General features: G+C 39.3%; 1 protein-coding gene across 4 annotated transcripts in view; it reads right to left on the bottom strand.

Annotated features, from left to right (window-relative positions):
* Positions 1-17,271, bottom strand: part of ATP8B4 (ATPase phospholipid transporting 8B4 (putative)) — a 261,581-nt gene that overhangs the window by 129,541 nt on the left and 114,769 nt on the right. For all 4 annotated transcript variants that reach the window (XM_065941225.1, XM_065941224.1, XM_065941227.1 and 1 more), the window contains exon 7: positions 7,969-8,041. In XM_065941225.1, coding sequence (XP_065797297.1) covers positions 7,969-8,041 — 73 coding nt within the window. The remainder of the gene's footprint in view (positions 1-7,968; positions 8,042-17,271) is intronic.

Genomic DNA, 17,271 nt, shown 5'->3' with positions numbered 1-17,271 from the left:
TGACTGTGGCTTTGTAGTAGAGTCTGAAGTCAAGCAGGTTGATTCCTCTAGTTCCATTCTTCTTTCTCAAGATTACTTTGGCTATTCGAGGTTTTTTGTATTTCCATACAAATTGTGAAATTATTTGTTCTAGTTCTGTGAAAAATACCGTTGGTAGCTTGATAGGGATTGCATTGAATCTATAGATTGCTTTGGGTAGAATAGCCATTTTGACAATATTGATTCTTCCAGTCCATGAACACGGTATATTTCTCCATCTGTTTGTGTCCTCTTTGATTTCTTTCATCAATGTTTTATAGTTTTCTATGTATAGGTCTTTTGTTTCTTTAGGTAGATATACTCCTAAGTATTTTATTCTTTTTGTTGCAATGGTGAATGGTATTGTTTCCTTAATTTCTCTTTCTGTTTTTTCATTGTTAGTATATAGGAATGCAAAGGATTTCTGTGTGTTAATTATATATCCTGCAACTTTACTATATTCATTGATTAGCTCTAGTAATTTTCTGGAAGAGTCTTTAGGGTTTTCTATGTAGAGGATCATGTCATCTGCAAACAGCGAGAGTTTTACTTATTCTTTTCCTATCTGGATTCCTTTTACATCTTTTTCTGCTCTGATTGCTGTGGCCAAAACTTCCAACACTATGTTGAATAGCAGTGGTGAGAGTGGGCATCCTTGTCTTGTTCCTGATTTCATGATTCAGTTTTAGAATTCTAGTAGCTTTCTACATTGGGAAATTATTTGAAATTTCAAAATTAATTTTAAAATAAAGGTTTTTATGAAATTCGTAAGGATTTGAATATCTACAAGAACTGACTAAAATTATAGCAATTTATTTTGACATATTAGCCTTACAATTTTCTACCTCTAAATGTATGACTGGCATTCCAAAACTGTAAATTTTTCTTACCTTTGGCTTTTAAGTATTAGAAATATCCCATTATAGAAGCCTGGAGGTTAAATTTAGGATCAAACTTCTCATTTCATTCTCTCAAGTGTTTAAATTTTCAACTCAAAAATAGGCCAGGTGTAGCTGCATGTATGGGGGAATAGTTTTGTCTAAGTCATAACAAAACAGAACTGAAAAAACAACTCAGTGACAAACCCCTAATAAAATAAACGGGTTTGTACTATCAAGGTTCTTCAACTCTGGATGAAAAAGTCACAGACGTCTGTCAAGGCAGAAATTATTTACTTTCTGACTTCTCACAACATGACCAAGGCAAACTCACTCTGAAGAGGACTTGTGAAGAGTATATGCCAGTTATAAGCCAACATTTTTAAAGTGAAAAAGTGTTATGAAAAATACTTTGATTTTACTTCTCACATTTGCATTACAATGAATAAAGGCATAAGGCACAGCAGCAGTAGAGCTTCACACTCTTTGGCCTATGGTTCTCCTCCCTGAGTTTAACAGGATCATTTTAAACAAAATCCAGAATTCTCTAATTGCTACCATCTGTGACTGAAAAATAGTGATGAAGTTTAGAGATAGATAACCATTTGTACCTACAGTTGCTTTTCTTCAAAATCCTGCCTAGTAAGAACTATCCAATGTTACTGCGTAATTTTGAGCTCAGCTGCCTTAACACATATTTTCAGTAAATAAGGAGAGGGACTGTTGGCCACAGTTGGCTCAGAACATGTGACTGAGGCACCACTGCCACCTGGTGACTGAATTCTCGAGGTAGAAAGTGTAAACCTCACAGGTTCTGGGCTAACTTACTGCTCTCTCTACACCTTGGGAAGCTGGGACTTCTACCTTCCCTTCATCTACCTTCCCTGCCTCCTCCCGTCACCTCCACTGTCAACTTTTTCTATGTCCCCTGAACCTTCCTCCTGTTTTCCCACTCCCTAATCTCTGTCCTGCCTCCCCTCACTCTTCCTGTTCTCCCAGCCCAACTGCTGAGTTTGGGTATTTCCTTTTGCTAACTTCTCTTCTCAAGTTTTGTTCATTCATCGTAGCGGAAGAGGATGTGTGAATGTGCGGTGGCCAGCTAATTCGCCATCATGCCGCCCTACGTCCACACGCACTCGGTAGTTCTTTTGGAAAGGAAGGGCAGGAGAGCTGCAGTAACAGCCTTGTTAGTACTGGACTGCCCTCTGCTCTTTGGAGAAGGGAGTGGAGCAACGCATGGGTGGTCTCAGGGCCCAACATTCCCCAACACTCTGTCAGTCTCAGGTCAGTCCTCCTTAAGCTGATCCCTTCAGTATCTCTCAGGGACCCAATTCCTAGTCGATCCAGAAACTTGTGTTTGAGTTGGAGGTGTTTATAATACCAATAGCCAAAATTTGGTGAGTTCTTACTACGTGTCTGGCACTATTCTATATCACCTAGCCTTAATGCAGCATTTTATTTAACTCAAAGAAATCCTAAATGTATATCTTGTTGCTGTCTCTACTTTACAGATGAGTCAAGTGAGGCCCAGAGAGGTTCGGTAACTTGTTTGAGGTCACAAAGTAGGGTACTAGGATGTGAATCTAGGCAATTCAAGGCATATACTGCCAGGAGTACTAAACAGAGTGCAAACTCCTTTACTTCAAGGATTTTACAGTTTAGTAAAGGCAGACTATGATAAGGGTTCTAAGTATCTTACTAACAAAGTGCTATGGGAGGAATGCAAGTGAGAAAGGGGTATATCTGATGGGTAGCTAAGGAAGGGCTTCATGGAAGATTCCAGATGGAATGGAGGGCAGGTCCTTGCAGGCAGAGATGTTAGCAGAATGAAGTACAGTAACAGAAAGTGTGATTACTGGAACTCACAGTAGGACCAAGCAGCAGTTAATTCCAACCATACCCATCTTCCTTAGACTTTTATTTGTACTGGGTTGGCCAAAAAGTTAGTTTAGGTTTCCAAGTGATGTTATAGAAAAGCTCGAACAAACTTTTTGGCCAACCCAATACTTTGTTCTGTCAATTACTGGTTCCTTTTCCCTGTGCCCTCCCAGGAAAGACTCAACTATATCTCTCAAGAATTGAAGACTGTTTTTAACACAGTGTCTCTTCAGCCACCTTCCACAGGTAACAAAAAGCCCAAGTAGCAGCTTCATGGAGACCTGAAACAAATATACCAGCCAGAGGACTCTTGAAAAGAATCTGCTGCACATCTGTAAGTTCTAAGAGCCAATGACACTAGACTCCTAGATTTATTAGGCATAATTAATGTTTGTTGAATTAAAGAGCCAATGAAGCTAAACCTCAAGCAATTATATAACATCTAAAAGCTGTGCAGCTAAGGGCTAACAAAACAGTCTCATTAGGGGATAATGTTGTTCCTACTGTGTGGATAAGAAACCTGGGAAGGTCATTTCCAGACTGACAAGCACTAGATGAACTAAATTAACTCACGCAATGCCCATAGCAAGTCATGGTGAAAGCTTCATCACGTCTAATAGAGGAACCCAAGGCTCTAAGAGGTTTAAAGCCATACTCATGACCATATGGAGCTTAAAGCGCAAAGCTAGAACTAAAACTCAGCCCTCTGGTCCCAAAATGCATACTTTTTCTTCTGGTTTGCTACAGAATGACCGGAATACAACTATAAATAATAAACAGCATTTTGCTTTGCTAGTGTTCAAAAATCAAAACTATGAGGGTGAAAGAATATTGGGATTTGATTCATAACCAAATGGAAGGATAAATTTGTAGAATTAATTGAAACATCATATTTGGATCTCTCTTCATTTTTTAAGCCATTCTCAAACATGGAATTCTTCTTTATCATCTACAAAATTATCTCTTCTTTTATTCTTTTACAATCCAAAAATAAAAATCCAAAATGGCTCATGTGGCATGAATGACTTATGGAAAAATAAGTTGATATGGACAAAAATCAGAATGAAGTCATAAAAATGAAAATGTGTAAGATTATAGTTAATATTTTTCTTTAAAATTTCAGATCCAAAAATGCATGTTGAACATTTCACATTTTAAAAAAAAAGAAGAAGATTTATTTCAGCAATTAGAGTAAAACAAATAACTCTGAAGTTATAAAAGTTAAAATAACTGAAAAGGCAATTCAACCACAAAATGGCCTCCCTAAAAGGATATCCTTTAAAAGATGCTGAAAAAAACACTGGATGAGATGCCCTGATGATGGGTCCAGAGAGAGACAAAGCCTGTCAGTGGTCAGGACTGGAGTTTAGGTCAAACTAGTCCTTTCATTTCTTAAGGTGAAATTTTCAGTTTCTGTAGCAGAAGAATGCCTTTGTTCTAAAGCAAAAATTTACTGTTGTAAACATCTAAAACACAAAGACCATTTTGTGGAGGGGATGGAGCGAGAGCTTTTTCCAAATAAGCTAAACAACTAAATTTATGTGAAATTCAAATATGCTCCTGTCCAGGAAAAGGTTTATTTCTACCACCAGATAAGAAAAGCAAAACAGGAAAATAGCACTGCAGTCAATTAAAGGAGGAAGGTAGGCATGGTTCCCAGGGACGAGAGTCTACCAGTATTGGGAACTCTGCAGTGTGGTTTTCTCACACCATTTACTTGATTCATCTAATGCAAGACAGTCTTATCATGAACTGAACTATGCTCTCCATTTTTTCTTGGTCTTAAAATAAAAATAGGAGCTCTGGAAATTCAGTCCAGAAGTGTTTTAGATTTTTTTTTTTTTTTTTTTTTTTTTTTTTAAGGTAAAGGGCAGTAAGGATTCCTTATCTGGAAAACAGAGGTAACTCTTAACAGGCCAGCTAACTGGTTAAGTCAGACAAGCTCCTTTCCTTGCTTAATGTGTACTGATAGGTGGCTTAAGTCAAGTTAGAAATTCTAAGTTTGACAGTTAGAGGCTATGCATTAGAATTGGGAGCAGCACTTCTAGCGTCCAAGCCTAGAGGCTCTGACTCTGGAAGCCCAGGCTCAAGGTAATTAGGACAGGTCTTTTAATGGAGGCAGGAGCTGCATATGGTAGTGGTAAAGAGTGGGGTTAAAACCCAGATGAAGTTTAACTCCTAACCCTCCTATTGACAAGCTATCTGATGGCACTGTACCTCTATTTTCTTACCTGTAAAGTGGGAACAATAATAGTACATAACCTGCTGTCATTGGACTAATGTGAGGATTAAATAAATTAAGCTGTATAAACAGCTTGTAATATTATCTGATATGTGGCATGTAGTCAATAAAGGCTAGCTATGATTTTTCATGATCTTCATGATCTGGTTTCCCAGGCTCTACCTCAGTGCAGTAACTCAGAAGTGAGTCTCTTTCAGAGACCTGTGATTGTTGCTCGCCACATGTAAGCTCTCTGATAGCCTCTAACAGCTGATGCCAGGGAGTAGGAAGTTATATTAGCACTTCTAAGTGATTATAGCAGTTCACCCATAGAAACATTTATTTGTCCTTGAAAACAGCTTCATAGGTGCTGAGCAGCTGCACATGGAAAACTTTTGAACAAAGTGACCTAATCAAGAGGCACTGAAGTGTTCTGGCATTGGGAGGACCCCCTCACTTCTCCAAAGACTAAACCAACAGAGCTATAATTGTAGGAGTCAGACAGACATGACTGGAAATTAGAAAAATATCATCTGCTACTGACCAAGCAGATGGAGACCAGGCTTTAGGTCTGTGGACTGAGTGGGCTTGCTAATACTTCTCTCTGGATAGACAGATTATCCAGCCATAGATGAAGCTCTCTGGAGGATCAGAACTACCCAGACCCTCCTATCACCCCCACCATGGGGATTTACTCCTATAAAATGAATGCTGTGACCAAGCAGGTCAGAATGTTCTCTCTGTACACAGACAGAGCCTGAAGAGAAAGGAAAGGAAGGAAGTGCCAGGTCATGCACACCTGTTACTGCCCCACACTTGACAATCTGAGAAGTCACTCCTGGGAAAGAGAGGGGAGCAAGCAAGGGGGTACAAGATGCAGTGTTATTTTGTTGCTGTCCCTCCAAGTGAAAGCAAGAACAACAGGACCTAGCAAAGGGTTGGGAATAAATAAGCATTTCTGCCCCATCGCATGACCACAATGAAAAGGCTACATCTGTACTGCCCAATAAGGAAGCCACAGGTCACACGTGGCTATTTAAATCTAAATTAATTAAAATTAAATAGAACTTAATTTTCAGTTCCTCAGTTGCATAACTACATTACCAGGATTCCATATCCACAAGGTGCTTCTGACTGTTCTACATTTGGACAGCACAAACATAGAACATCTTCTTCACTGCAGAAAGTTCTACTGGACAGTGCTGGGACACATGGGTCACTGACTTCACGGGAACTCATCTAAATGTGGATTCATTTTAAACCAATGCTAACGATGTGTTTGTGGAACTGGTTTCCTGCCATGTGATGCCTGCACTTATACTTGACTCCATGTTTCACTCCACAGAAAGGTTTGCAATAAGAAGCAGTGTGTATACTATAACACAGAAAATACAACTAAATTAAAAACAAAGACCAAGGAAAGTGCAAGTTAGAATATTAAGCCTTCAGAAGGCAAGTTGGAACACAGATATACTATGGGGTCAGAGAAGTAAGCACTTCTCTACTTAAAGTGTGAACTATTTTCTTTTTTTGACTTTTAAACAACAGAAATTTATCTCTGATAATTCCAGAGGCTGGGAATTCCAAGATCAAGACACTCACTGCAGGATGTCCTCATTCAGTGACAGCCATCTTCTTTCTGTGTCCCCATGTAGCAGAGAGGGTGAGGGAATTTTCTGTTGTCTCCTCTATAAGTGTGCTAATCCTACTATTTTTACTTTGTTTATTTTTAATTGAAGGATCATTTCTTTACAGTATTGCGTTGGTTTTTGCCAAACATGAATCAGTCATAGGTATACATGTGTCCCCTCCCTCTTGGATCTCCCTCCCACACCTCCCTCCTCATCCCACCCCTCTAGGTTGTTCCAGAGCCTCTGTTTGACATTCTTGAGTCATACAACAAATTCTCGTGAACTTTTATTGAATGTCCTGTTCACAAACTAATTGCCTTAGCATGGGTTGCTCTCGAGAATCACTATACACAGAAAATGACTTAATGAAAGAAAACTGCTTCTGAAAGTGAATATTTAAGAGTCTCAACTGAGTTGTTCTTATAATTAGATCTTGGGGCCGTTTATGTTATCCTGTGGGAAAATGTCTCAGATTTAATGAAGAACACAACTTGATAAATAAAATGGTATTAACACAAAATTTTCCTGACTAATTTAATATATGTTTGACATAAAGACTATATAGAATTTTTAATCCTGTTCTGAATAGCTTTTATATATAGCATTGCATTTAATATGATCTATAGTAAGTCACATATTTTAGTCTGAATTGATCCCTTGAATTTTATTAACAGAACTGTAACACAGGCATCTTGAAAACATAAATTATAGTGCATTTGCAAGACAAAGTAAAACCTCAAAAATAGCATTTAGTGAGAACATTCAATCAATATTTTCTGATTGTGATTATTCAGGAAAGAGCATTCATTTTCCTCTTTCTCTATCTAGTCTTTTCTCCTAAAATTCTGCAAATAAACAGTATTAATTCCATTATTAGGGGGCAGTATTCCAACTACACGGGAACGAACTATTTTTAAAATATTCTGGAGCATTTTAAAAGCTGTTATTTACATCAAACAATTTTAAATCTTTTTATCTATTAGTTTAATATTAGGGGACAGTATTCCAACTACACGGGAACGAACTATTTTTAAAGTATTCTGGAGCATTTTAAAAGCTGTTATTTACATCAAACTATTTTAAATCTTTTTATCTATTAGTTTAAAAGACCCCAAAGAAAATAACAAGATGACAATCACTCAGCCTTGTCTGAGTTATCATGTTATTGAAAGTAATTAATCAATATGTCCTTATAATTGAGACATTTTAATAGTGCTTCTTAGTATTCCCTCCTTAGTTATGCTAAATTAGTACAGATTTATTGAATTTGCAAGTGTAAATAGTTTAGCACATATGCTATTTTAACCTGAGACAAATTCTTTAAACAATAGGAAATACTCACAGCAACAAATTGGTTATTTTCTAATTTAATGATGTCTCCCACTTTGACGTTCATCCATTTTTCATTCTGCAGTCTAAGAACAAAATCAAAATTAATTTTTTTTTCAGGAATAAAAAAGAATCAAGAGAATGTATTCACAATACAGCATCATATAACAGAAGAAGCAAGTAAGACTTTTTTCTTAGAATGCTCAATTCAAAGAGCCTTGCATAACAAAGTCATTTACCTGAGTGATGTGGGAGCTAAAGAGAGGTCAAGAGAGGTGAAGTGATTTGCCCAAAGACCCAGTGAGTTAGTTATCTCTAGAGCTAGACTCAAAATGCCTAACTCTTGGCATGTACTCTTCCCACCACTCCAGGTGCCAGCTTTGTATAGCAGCTATTAACTCTTACTTGCAGAAAATTAAAAAAATAAAAAATAAAAAGCTCAGGGGAAAGGAAGGGAATAAATTTAGTCATTAATACTCTTTTCAAATTCTATGTTAATAAATATAAAAACATCATGGCTGTTGTCTCAGAAGTCTGTTTAACTGGAGGCAATATATGAAGGAGACAGAAGCAAGGGACAGTAGTCCAGGGCAACAGCTAGAATGCAAGAGGGAAAGAATAAAAATTCTGGAAAGGACAAGAGCAGCAATCAATGACAAAAGAAGCCTTGGAAGACTGAACAAGAAAGACCACCTGCAAATCATCACAGGACTCTAGCCAAAGGACAGGCTTGGTGGCATTCTAACAGCTAGGATGAACAGCTCAGAATTGAGAACATGGTCAAGATGTTACACTGTTTTCTTTGAGGCTCAAGTATATAATGGAGTCCCAAGTCTACCTTCACCAAATTCAAAGTGGTTTATGACAAAAAGCCGTTGTGTCTCGTTGGTCAGGCCCCTCTCAACAAGTTAGGCCGACAGCCCATCTGGAAACACACCACCTGTGAGTATCAATGATGCTCTTTCTGAAGTTCTCTGAAATATAAACCAGCTTTGTTTTCTAAGTTGGAAACCTTCATCACACCTTCTTCCTGGGAATTCCTTCTAGAAGAGAAGGCTGCGACAAGAAGGGCAGGTTTCCCAACAAGTTAAGGTGGGCAGGTTAATTTCATTGTGAAGTTTTTGAAAAACAACCTAATTTACTTGTTTTATAGGCTGGAAAACAGTTTTAAATATTTATACAACTGTGAAATATGCCTCACACTATCAACCCTGCTGGGTCATTTGGCTTAAACACTCAAAGAATTTCTCTTTAATACAGATCCAAGTACATGTTGTTCTGGAAAGTTTTCAATTGAAGCATTTTCATCTCCAGCCAGAATTCATTCATTTTTCCAGTGCCATACTTCTCTGCACTTTATCTAGTTTGATGACAATGAGAGAACCTAGGAAGCCTTTAAATCTCACTTTATTTCTTTTTACAGGTATGAATAGATTATGTGTTGGTCTGTTTCTCCTGGGGTATCTACTTTGAGGCATTAGTGACATTTTTCAGGGAACAGTATCTCAAATAAAATGAGACCAAGACAGAGACCATGTCTTTATTTATGGAAACTGCACTACTACTGGATTTCCCTGAAGTCTCTACTAAAAGTGCCTCTGCATCAAGAAGATGCTGAGAAGGCACTAACTCTCATTTGCAAACTCTTATTCCTAGTACCTGTATACTCTAAGCTCTAGGAAGGACCACATCCTACCTCTTCCACCCAAATGGAAAAGTCAACCCAAGTTAAAAGGAAACTCTATAGGATCTCTTATACATTTCACAATGTACATTTGAGAATAAGTAACAACACTGATAAGTAACAACAGCCACTATTTGGGGGGAATAAATCAAAACCTGAGTTTTCTTACTTAACTCTAACTTGTTTTTCTCTAGTGTTGTAATATTTCCCCCCATAAAACTGAAGCAATTGGAAAAGATGCTTTTAAAAGTCTGGTGGTGAGGAGGAGCCAAGATGGCGGAGGAGTAGGACGGAGAGAACACTTTCTCTCCTAGAAATTCATCAAAAGAATAACTGAACACAGAGCAAACTTCACAATACAACTTCTGATCGCTAGCTGAGGTCATCAGGTGCCCAGAAAAGCAGCCCATTGTCTTCGAAAGGAGGTAGGACAAAATAGAAAAGATAAAAAGCGAGACAAAAGAGCTAAGGACGGAGATCCCTCCGGGAAGGGACTTAATAGAGGACGTTCCCAGACACCGGGAAACCCTCGCACTGGCGGGCCTTGGGGAAGTGTTGGAATCTCAGAGTTTGAATCTGACTGGGAGGGAAACAATAAATAAAATCCACAGATTAGGAGCCTAAAAGCAACTCCCAGCAGAAAAGTACCCCAGACGCCCGCATCCGCCACCAGCAAGTGGGGGCAGAACGGAGAGGAGCGGGGGGGGGGGGGGGGGGGGGGGGGGGGGGGGCATTACTTGGGGCAGGGTCCGGCCTGAGTGCCCTGAGGACAATCGGAGGGAGCTTTTGTGAGTTCCCAGCTTGAACTGTGGGGGAGCAAGAGAGAGAGAAAATTAACCGGCCTGAACACACTGCCGGCCGTTCGCAGAACAAAGGGACCGAGATTCTGGGCGGCGGAAATCCGCCGGGAGAGTAGTGGCAAGACGGAGGGCGCGGGCGCCCGACCGGTGCGGGCGGGAACTGGGGCTGGGGACGTGGAGGGCAGAGGGCGCGCACGCCCGACTGGCGCCGGCGGGGACTGAGACTGGGACCGCGCAGGGCAGAAGGCGCGCCGCACCCGGGGAGAGAGCGCCTGTTAAGCGCCTGGCTGCCTGGGCCGGTCAGGCGGCGTGGGGACGGAGCACGGGCCCAGCTTTGTGTGCTGCGCTTTTGTGAATCGCCCGAGGGCTGGAGGCGCGCGCTTCATACAGAGCAGCCCGGAGCCTGAGCAGCACAGACCGAGAAAAGAGCGCAAGCCTCTCCCTGGAGCGCCGGCCCCTCCCCGCACAGCCCCTCCCTGCACAGCCCCTCCCTGCAGCGCGAGGGAACTAGCTACCTGAATAAGAATCCACCTCCGCCCCCTGTGTCAAGGCGGAAATTAGGCGCGGAATAGACCTGCAACAGAACCCAAATAAACAAAGGGAACCGCTTCAGAAGGGACCGGTGCAACAGATTAAAATCCCTGAAGAAACCACCGACTGACTACACCGGAAGGGCCTGTAGATATCGAGAAGTGTAACCTGGAACGAGGAGCTATCTGAAGCTGAGCCGAACCCACACTGACTGCAACAGCTCCAGAGAAATTCCTAGATATATTTTTTCTTTTTCTTTTTTTTTTTTTTTAAGTAACAAAAGAGGAGGAGATAGGGAATCTACCTGAAAAAGAATTTAGAATAATGATAATAAAAATGATCCAAAATCTTGAAAGCAAAACGGAGGTACAGATAAATAGCCTGGAGACAAAGATTGAAAAGATGCAAGAAATGTTTAATAAAGATCTAGAAGAAATAAAAAAGAGTCAATTAAAAATGAATAATGCAATGAATGAGATCAAAAACACTCTAGAGGGAACCAAGAGTAGAATAATGGAGACAGAAGATAGGATAAGTGAGGTAGAAGATAAAATGGTGGAACTAAATGAAGCAGAGAGGAAAAAAGAAAAAAGGATCAAAAGAAATGAGGACAACCTCGGGGACCTCTGGGACAATGTGAAACGCCCCAACATTCGAATCATAGGAGTCCCAGAAGAAGAAGACAAAAAGAAAGGCCATGAGAAAATACTCGAGGAGATAATAGCTGAAAACTTCCCTAAAATGGGGAAGGAAATAGCCACCCAAGTCCAAGAAACCCAGAGAGTCCCAAACAGGATAAACCCAAGACGAAACACCCCAAGACACATATTAATCAAATTAACAAAGATCAAACACAAAGAACAAATACTAAAAGCAGCAAGGGAGAAACAACAAATAACACACAAAGGGATTCCTATAAGGATAACAGCTGATCTATCAATAGAAACCCTCCAGGCCAGAAGGGAATGGCAGGACATACTGAAAGTAATGAAAGAGAATAACCTACAAGCTATATTACTGTACCCAGCAAGGATCTCATTCAGATATGAAGGAGAATTCAAAAGCTTTACAGACAAGCAAAAGCTGAGAGAATTCAGCACCACCAAACCAGCTCTTCAACAAATACTAAAGGATCTTCTCTAGACAGGAAATGCAGAAAGGTTGTATAAACGTGAACCCAAAACAACAAAGTAAATGACAACGGGACCACACCTATCAATAATTACCTTAAATGTAAATGGGTTGAATGCCCCAACCAAAAGACAAAGATTGGCTGAATGGATACAAAAACAAGACCCCTATATATACTGTCTACAAGAGACCCACCTCAAAACAAGGGACACATACAGACTGAAAGTGAAGGGGTGGAAAAAAATATTTCACGCAAACGGAGACCAAAAGAAAGCAGGAGTCACAATACTCATATCAGATAAAATAGACTTTCAAATAAAGGATGTGAAAAGAGACAAAGAAGGACACTACATAATGATCAAAGGATCAATACAAGAAGAAGATATAACAATTATAAATATATATGCACCCAACATAGGAGCACCGCAATATGTACGGCAAACACTAACGAGTATGAAAGAGGAAATTAATAGTAACACAATAATAGTGGGAGACTTTAATACCCCACTCACAACTATGGATAGATCAACTAAACAGAAAATCAACAAGGAAACACAAACCTTAAATGATACAATGGACCAGCTAGACCTAATTGATATCTATAGGACATTTCACCCCAAAACAATCAACTTCACCTTTTTCTCAAGTGCACACGGAACCTTCTCCAGAATAGATCACATCCTGGGCCACAAATCTGGTCTTGGAAAATTCAAAAAAATTGAAATCATTCCAGTCATCTTTTCTGACCACAGTGCAGTAAGATTAGATCTCAATTACAGGAAAAAAATTGTTAAAAATTCCAACATATGGAGGCTAAATAACACGCTTCTGAATAACCAACAAATCATAGAAGAAATCAAAAAAGAAATCAAAGTATGTATAGAAATGAATGAAAATGAAAACACAACAACCCAAAACCTATGGGACACTGTAAAAGCAGTGCTAAGGGGAAGGTTCATAGCACTACAGGCGCACATCAAGAAACAAGAAAAAAGCCAAATAAATAACCTAACTCTACACCTAAAGCAATTAGAGAAGGAAGAAATGAAAAACCCCAGGGTTAGCAGAAGGAAAGAAATCTTAAAAATTAGGGCAGAAATAAATGCAAAAGAAACTAAAGAGACCATAGCAAAAATCAACAAAGCTAAAAGCTGGTTTTTTGAAAAAATAAACAAAATTGACAAACCATTAGCAAGACTCATTAAGAAACAAAGAGAGAAGAACCAAATTAACAAAATTAGAAATGAAAAGAGTGAGATCACAACAGACAACACTGAAATACAAAGGATCATAAGAGACTACTACCAGCAGCTCTATGCCAATAAAATGGACAACTTGGATGAAATGGACAAATTCTTAGAAAAGTATAACTTTCCAAAACTGAACCAGGAAGAAATAGAAGATCTTAACAGAGCCATCACAAGCAAGGAAATCGAAACTGTAATCAGAAATCTTCCAGCAAACAAAAACCCAGGACCAGATGGCTTCACAGCTGAATTCTACCAAAAATTTAGAGAAGAGCTAACACCTATCTTACTCAAACTCTTCCAGAAAATTGCAGAAGAAGGTAAACTTCCAAACTCATTCTATGAGGCCACCATCACCCTAATTCCAAAACCAGACAAAGATGCCACAAAAAAAGAAAACTACAGGCCAATATCACTGATGAACATAGATGCAAAAATCCTTAACAAAATTCTAGCAAACAGAATCCAAGAACATATTAAAAAAATCATACACCATGACCAAGTGGGCTTTATCCCAGGAATGCAAGGATTCTCTAATATCCGCAAATCAATCAACGTAATACACCACATTAACAAATTGAAAGATAAAAACCATATGATTATCTCAATAGATGCAGAGAAAGCCTTTGACAAAATTCAACGCTCATTTATGATTAAAACTCTCCAGAAAGCAGGAATAGAAGGAACATACCTCAACATAATAAAAGCTATATATGACAAACCCACAGCAAGCATCACCCTCAATGGTGAAAAATTGAAAGCATTTCCTCTGAAATCAGGAACAAGACAAGGATGCCCACTCTCACCACTACTATTCAACATAGTGTTGGAAGTTTTGGCCACAGCAATCAGGGCAGAAAAAGACATAAAAGGAATCCAGATAGGAAAAGAAGAAGTAAAACTCTCGCTGTTTGCAGATGACATGATCCTCTACATAGAAAACCCTAAAGACTCTTCCAGAAAATTACTAGAGCTAACTAATGAATATAGTAAAGTTGCAGGATATATAATTAACACACAGAAATCCCTTGCATTCCTATACACTAACAATGAAAAAACAGAAAGAGAAATTAAGGAAACAATACCATTCACCATTGCAACAAAAAGAATAAAATACTTAGGAGTATATCTACCTAAAGAAACAAAAGACCTATACATAGAAAATTATAAAACACTGATGAAAGAAATCAAAGAGGACACAAACAGTTGGAGAAACATACCGTGTTTATGGATTGGAAGAATCAATATTGTCAAAATGGCTATTCTACCCAAAGCAATCTATAGATTCAATGCAATCCCTATCAAGCTACCAACGGTATTTTTCACAGAACTAGAACAAATAATTTCACAATTTGTATGGAAATACAAAAAACCTCGAATAGCCAAAGTAATCTTGAGAAAGAAGAATGGAACTAGAGGAATCAACCTGCTTGACTTCAGACTCTACTACAAAGCCACAGTCATCAAGACAGTATGGTACTGGCACAAAGACAGAAATATAGATCAATGGAACAGAATAGAAAGCCCAGAGATAAATCCACGAACCTATGGACACCTTATCTTCGACAAAGGAGGCAAGGATATACAGTGGAAAAAAGACAACCTCTTTAACAAGTGGTGCTGGGAAAACTGGTCAACCACTTGTAAAAGAATGAAACTAGAACACTTTCTAACACCATACACAAAAATAAACTCAAAATGGATTAAAGATCTAAATATAAGACCAGAAACTATATGTTCTCCTAGAGGAGAACATAGGCAAAACACTCTCCGACATAAATCACAGCAAGATCTTCTATGACCCACCTCCCAGAATATTGGAAATAAAAGCAAAAGTAAACAAATGGGACCTAATGAAAATTAAAAGCTTTTGCACAACAAAGGAAACTAAAAGTAAGGTGAAAAGACAGCCCTCAGATTGGGAGAAAATAATAGCAAATGAGGAAACAGACAAAGGATTAATCTCAAAAATATACAAGCAACTCCTGAAGCTCAATTCCAGAAAAATAAACGACCCAATCAAAAAATGGGCCAAAGAACTAAACAGACATTTCTCCAAAGAAGACATACAGATGGCTAACAAACACATGAAAAGATGCTCAACATCACTCATTATCAGAGAAATGCAAATCAAAACCACAATGAGGTACCATTACATGCCAGTCAGGATGGATGCTATCCAAAAGTCTACAAGCAATAAATGCTGGAGAGGGTGTGGAGAAAAGGGAAGCCTCTTACACTGTTGGTGGGAATGCAAACTAGTACAGCCACTATGGAAAACAGTGTGGAGATTTCTTAAAAAACTGGAAATAGAACTGCCATATGACCAAGCAATACCACTTCTGGGCATACACACTGAGGAATCCAGATCTGAAAGAGACACGTGCACCCCAGTGTTCATCGCAGCACTGTTTATAATAGCCAGGACATGGAAGCAACCTAGATGCCCATCAACAGATGAATGGATAAGGAAGCTGTGGTACATATACACCATGGAATATTACTCAGCCGTTAAAAAGAATTCATTTGAATCAGTTTTAATGAGATGGATGAAACTGGAGCCCATTATACAGAGTGAAGTAAGCCAGAAAGATAAAGAACATTACAGTATACTAACACATACATATGGAATTTAGGTAGATGGTAGCGATAACCCTATATGCAAAACAGAAAAAGAGACACAGAAGTACAGAACAGACTTTTGAACTCTGGGGGAGAACGTGAGGGTGGGATGTTTTGAAAGAACAACATGTATATTATCTATGGTGAAACAGACCACCAGCCCAGGTGGGATGCATGAGTCAAGTGCTCGGGCCTGGTGCACTGGGAGGACCCTGAGGAGTCGGGTGGAGAGGGAGGTGGGAGGGGGGATTGGGATGGGGAATGCATGTAGCTCTATGGGTGATTCATGTCAATGTATGACAGAACCCACTGAAATGTTGTGAAGTGATTGGCCTCCAACTAATAAAATAATATTAAAAAAAAAAAAAAAAAGTCTGGTGGTATCCTTGGGAATTACTTGAATTAACTGCTACATTTGTAACAATAGTGGAATAAAATCTCCTTAAGAAAACAATCTGCAAAATCCCAAGGCATGGAAAGAATTCCTGATAAGGAGGAATCTGATATGGTCAATATGGATTCCTATTGGGAAAATAAATCAGAGTGATAAAGCAGAGAAAATCGCTTTCCTCATGCTAGATCCTTGTGCTCATTCTCCTCTGACCCTAAGTTCAGTTCAGTTCAGTCATTCAGTCATGTCCGACTCTTTGTGACCCCATGAACTGCAGCACGCCAGGCCTCCCTGTCCATCACCAATTCCCGGAGTCCTCCCAAACCCATGTTCATCGAGTCAGTGATGTCATCCAACCATCTCATATTCAGTTGTACCCTTCTCCTCCTGCCCTCAATCTTTCCCAGCATCAGGGTCTTTTCAAATGAGTCAACTCTCTGCATCAGGTGGCCAAAGTATTGGAGTTTCAGCTTCAACATCAGTCCCTCCAATGAACACCCAGGACTGATCTCCTTTAGGATGGACTGGTTGGCTCTCCTTGCAGTCCAAGGGACTCTCAAGAATCTTCTCCAAACAGTGTGGAGATTCCTTAAAAACTGGAAATAGAACTGCCATATGACCCAGCAATCCCACTCCTGGGCATACACACCGAGGAAACCAGATCTGAAAGAGACACGTGTACCCCAATGTTCATCGCAGCACTATTTATAATAGCCAGGACATGGAAGCAACCTAGATGCCCATCAGCAGACGAATGGATAAGAAAGCTGTGGTACATGTACATAATGGAATATTACTCAACCATTAAAAAGAATACATTTGAATCAATTCTAATGAGATGGATAAAACCGGAGACCATTATACAGAGTGAAGTAAGCCAGAAAGATAAACACCTATACAGTATACTAAC

Source organism: Muntiacus reevesi, chromosome 7 (genome assembly GCF_963930625.1).
Source record: "Muntiacus reevesi chromosome 7, mMunRee1.1, whole genome shotgun sequence".
Classification (NCBI taxonomy): Eukaryota; Metazoa; Chordata; class Mammalia; order Artiodactyla; family Cervidae; genus Muntiacus; species Muntiacus reevesi.
The sequence above is the reverse complement of the archived record's forward strand: the minus strand, read 5'-3'. Positions and strand labels throughout refer to the sequence as shown.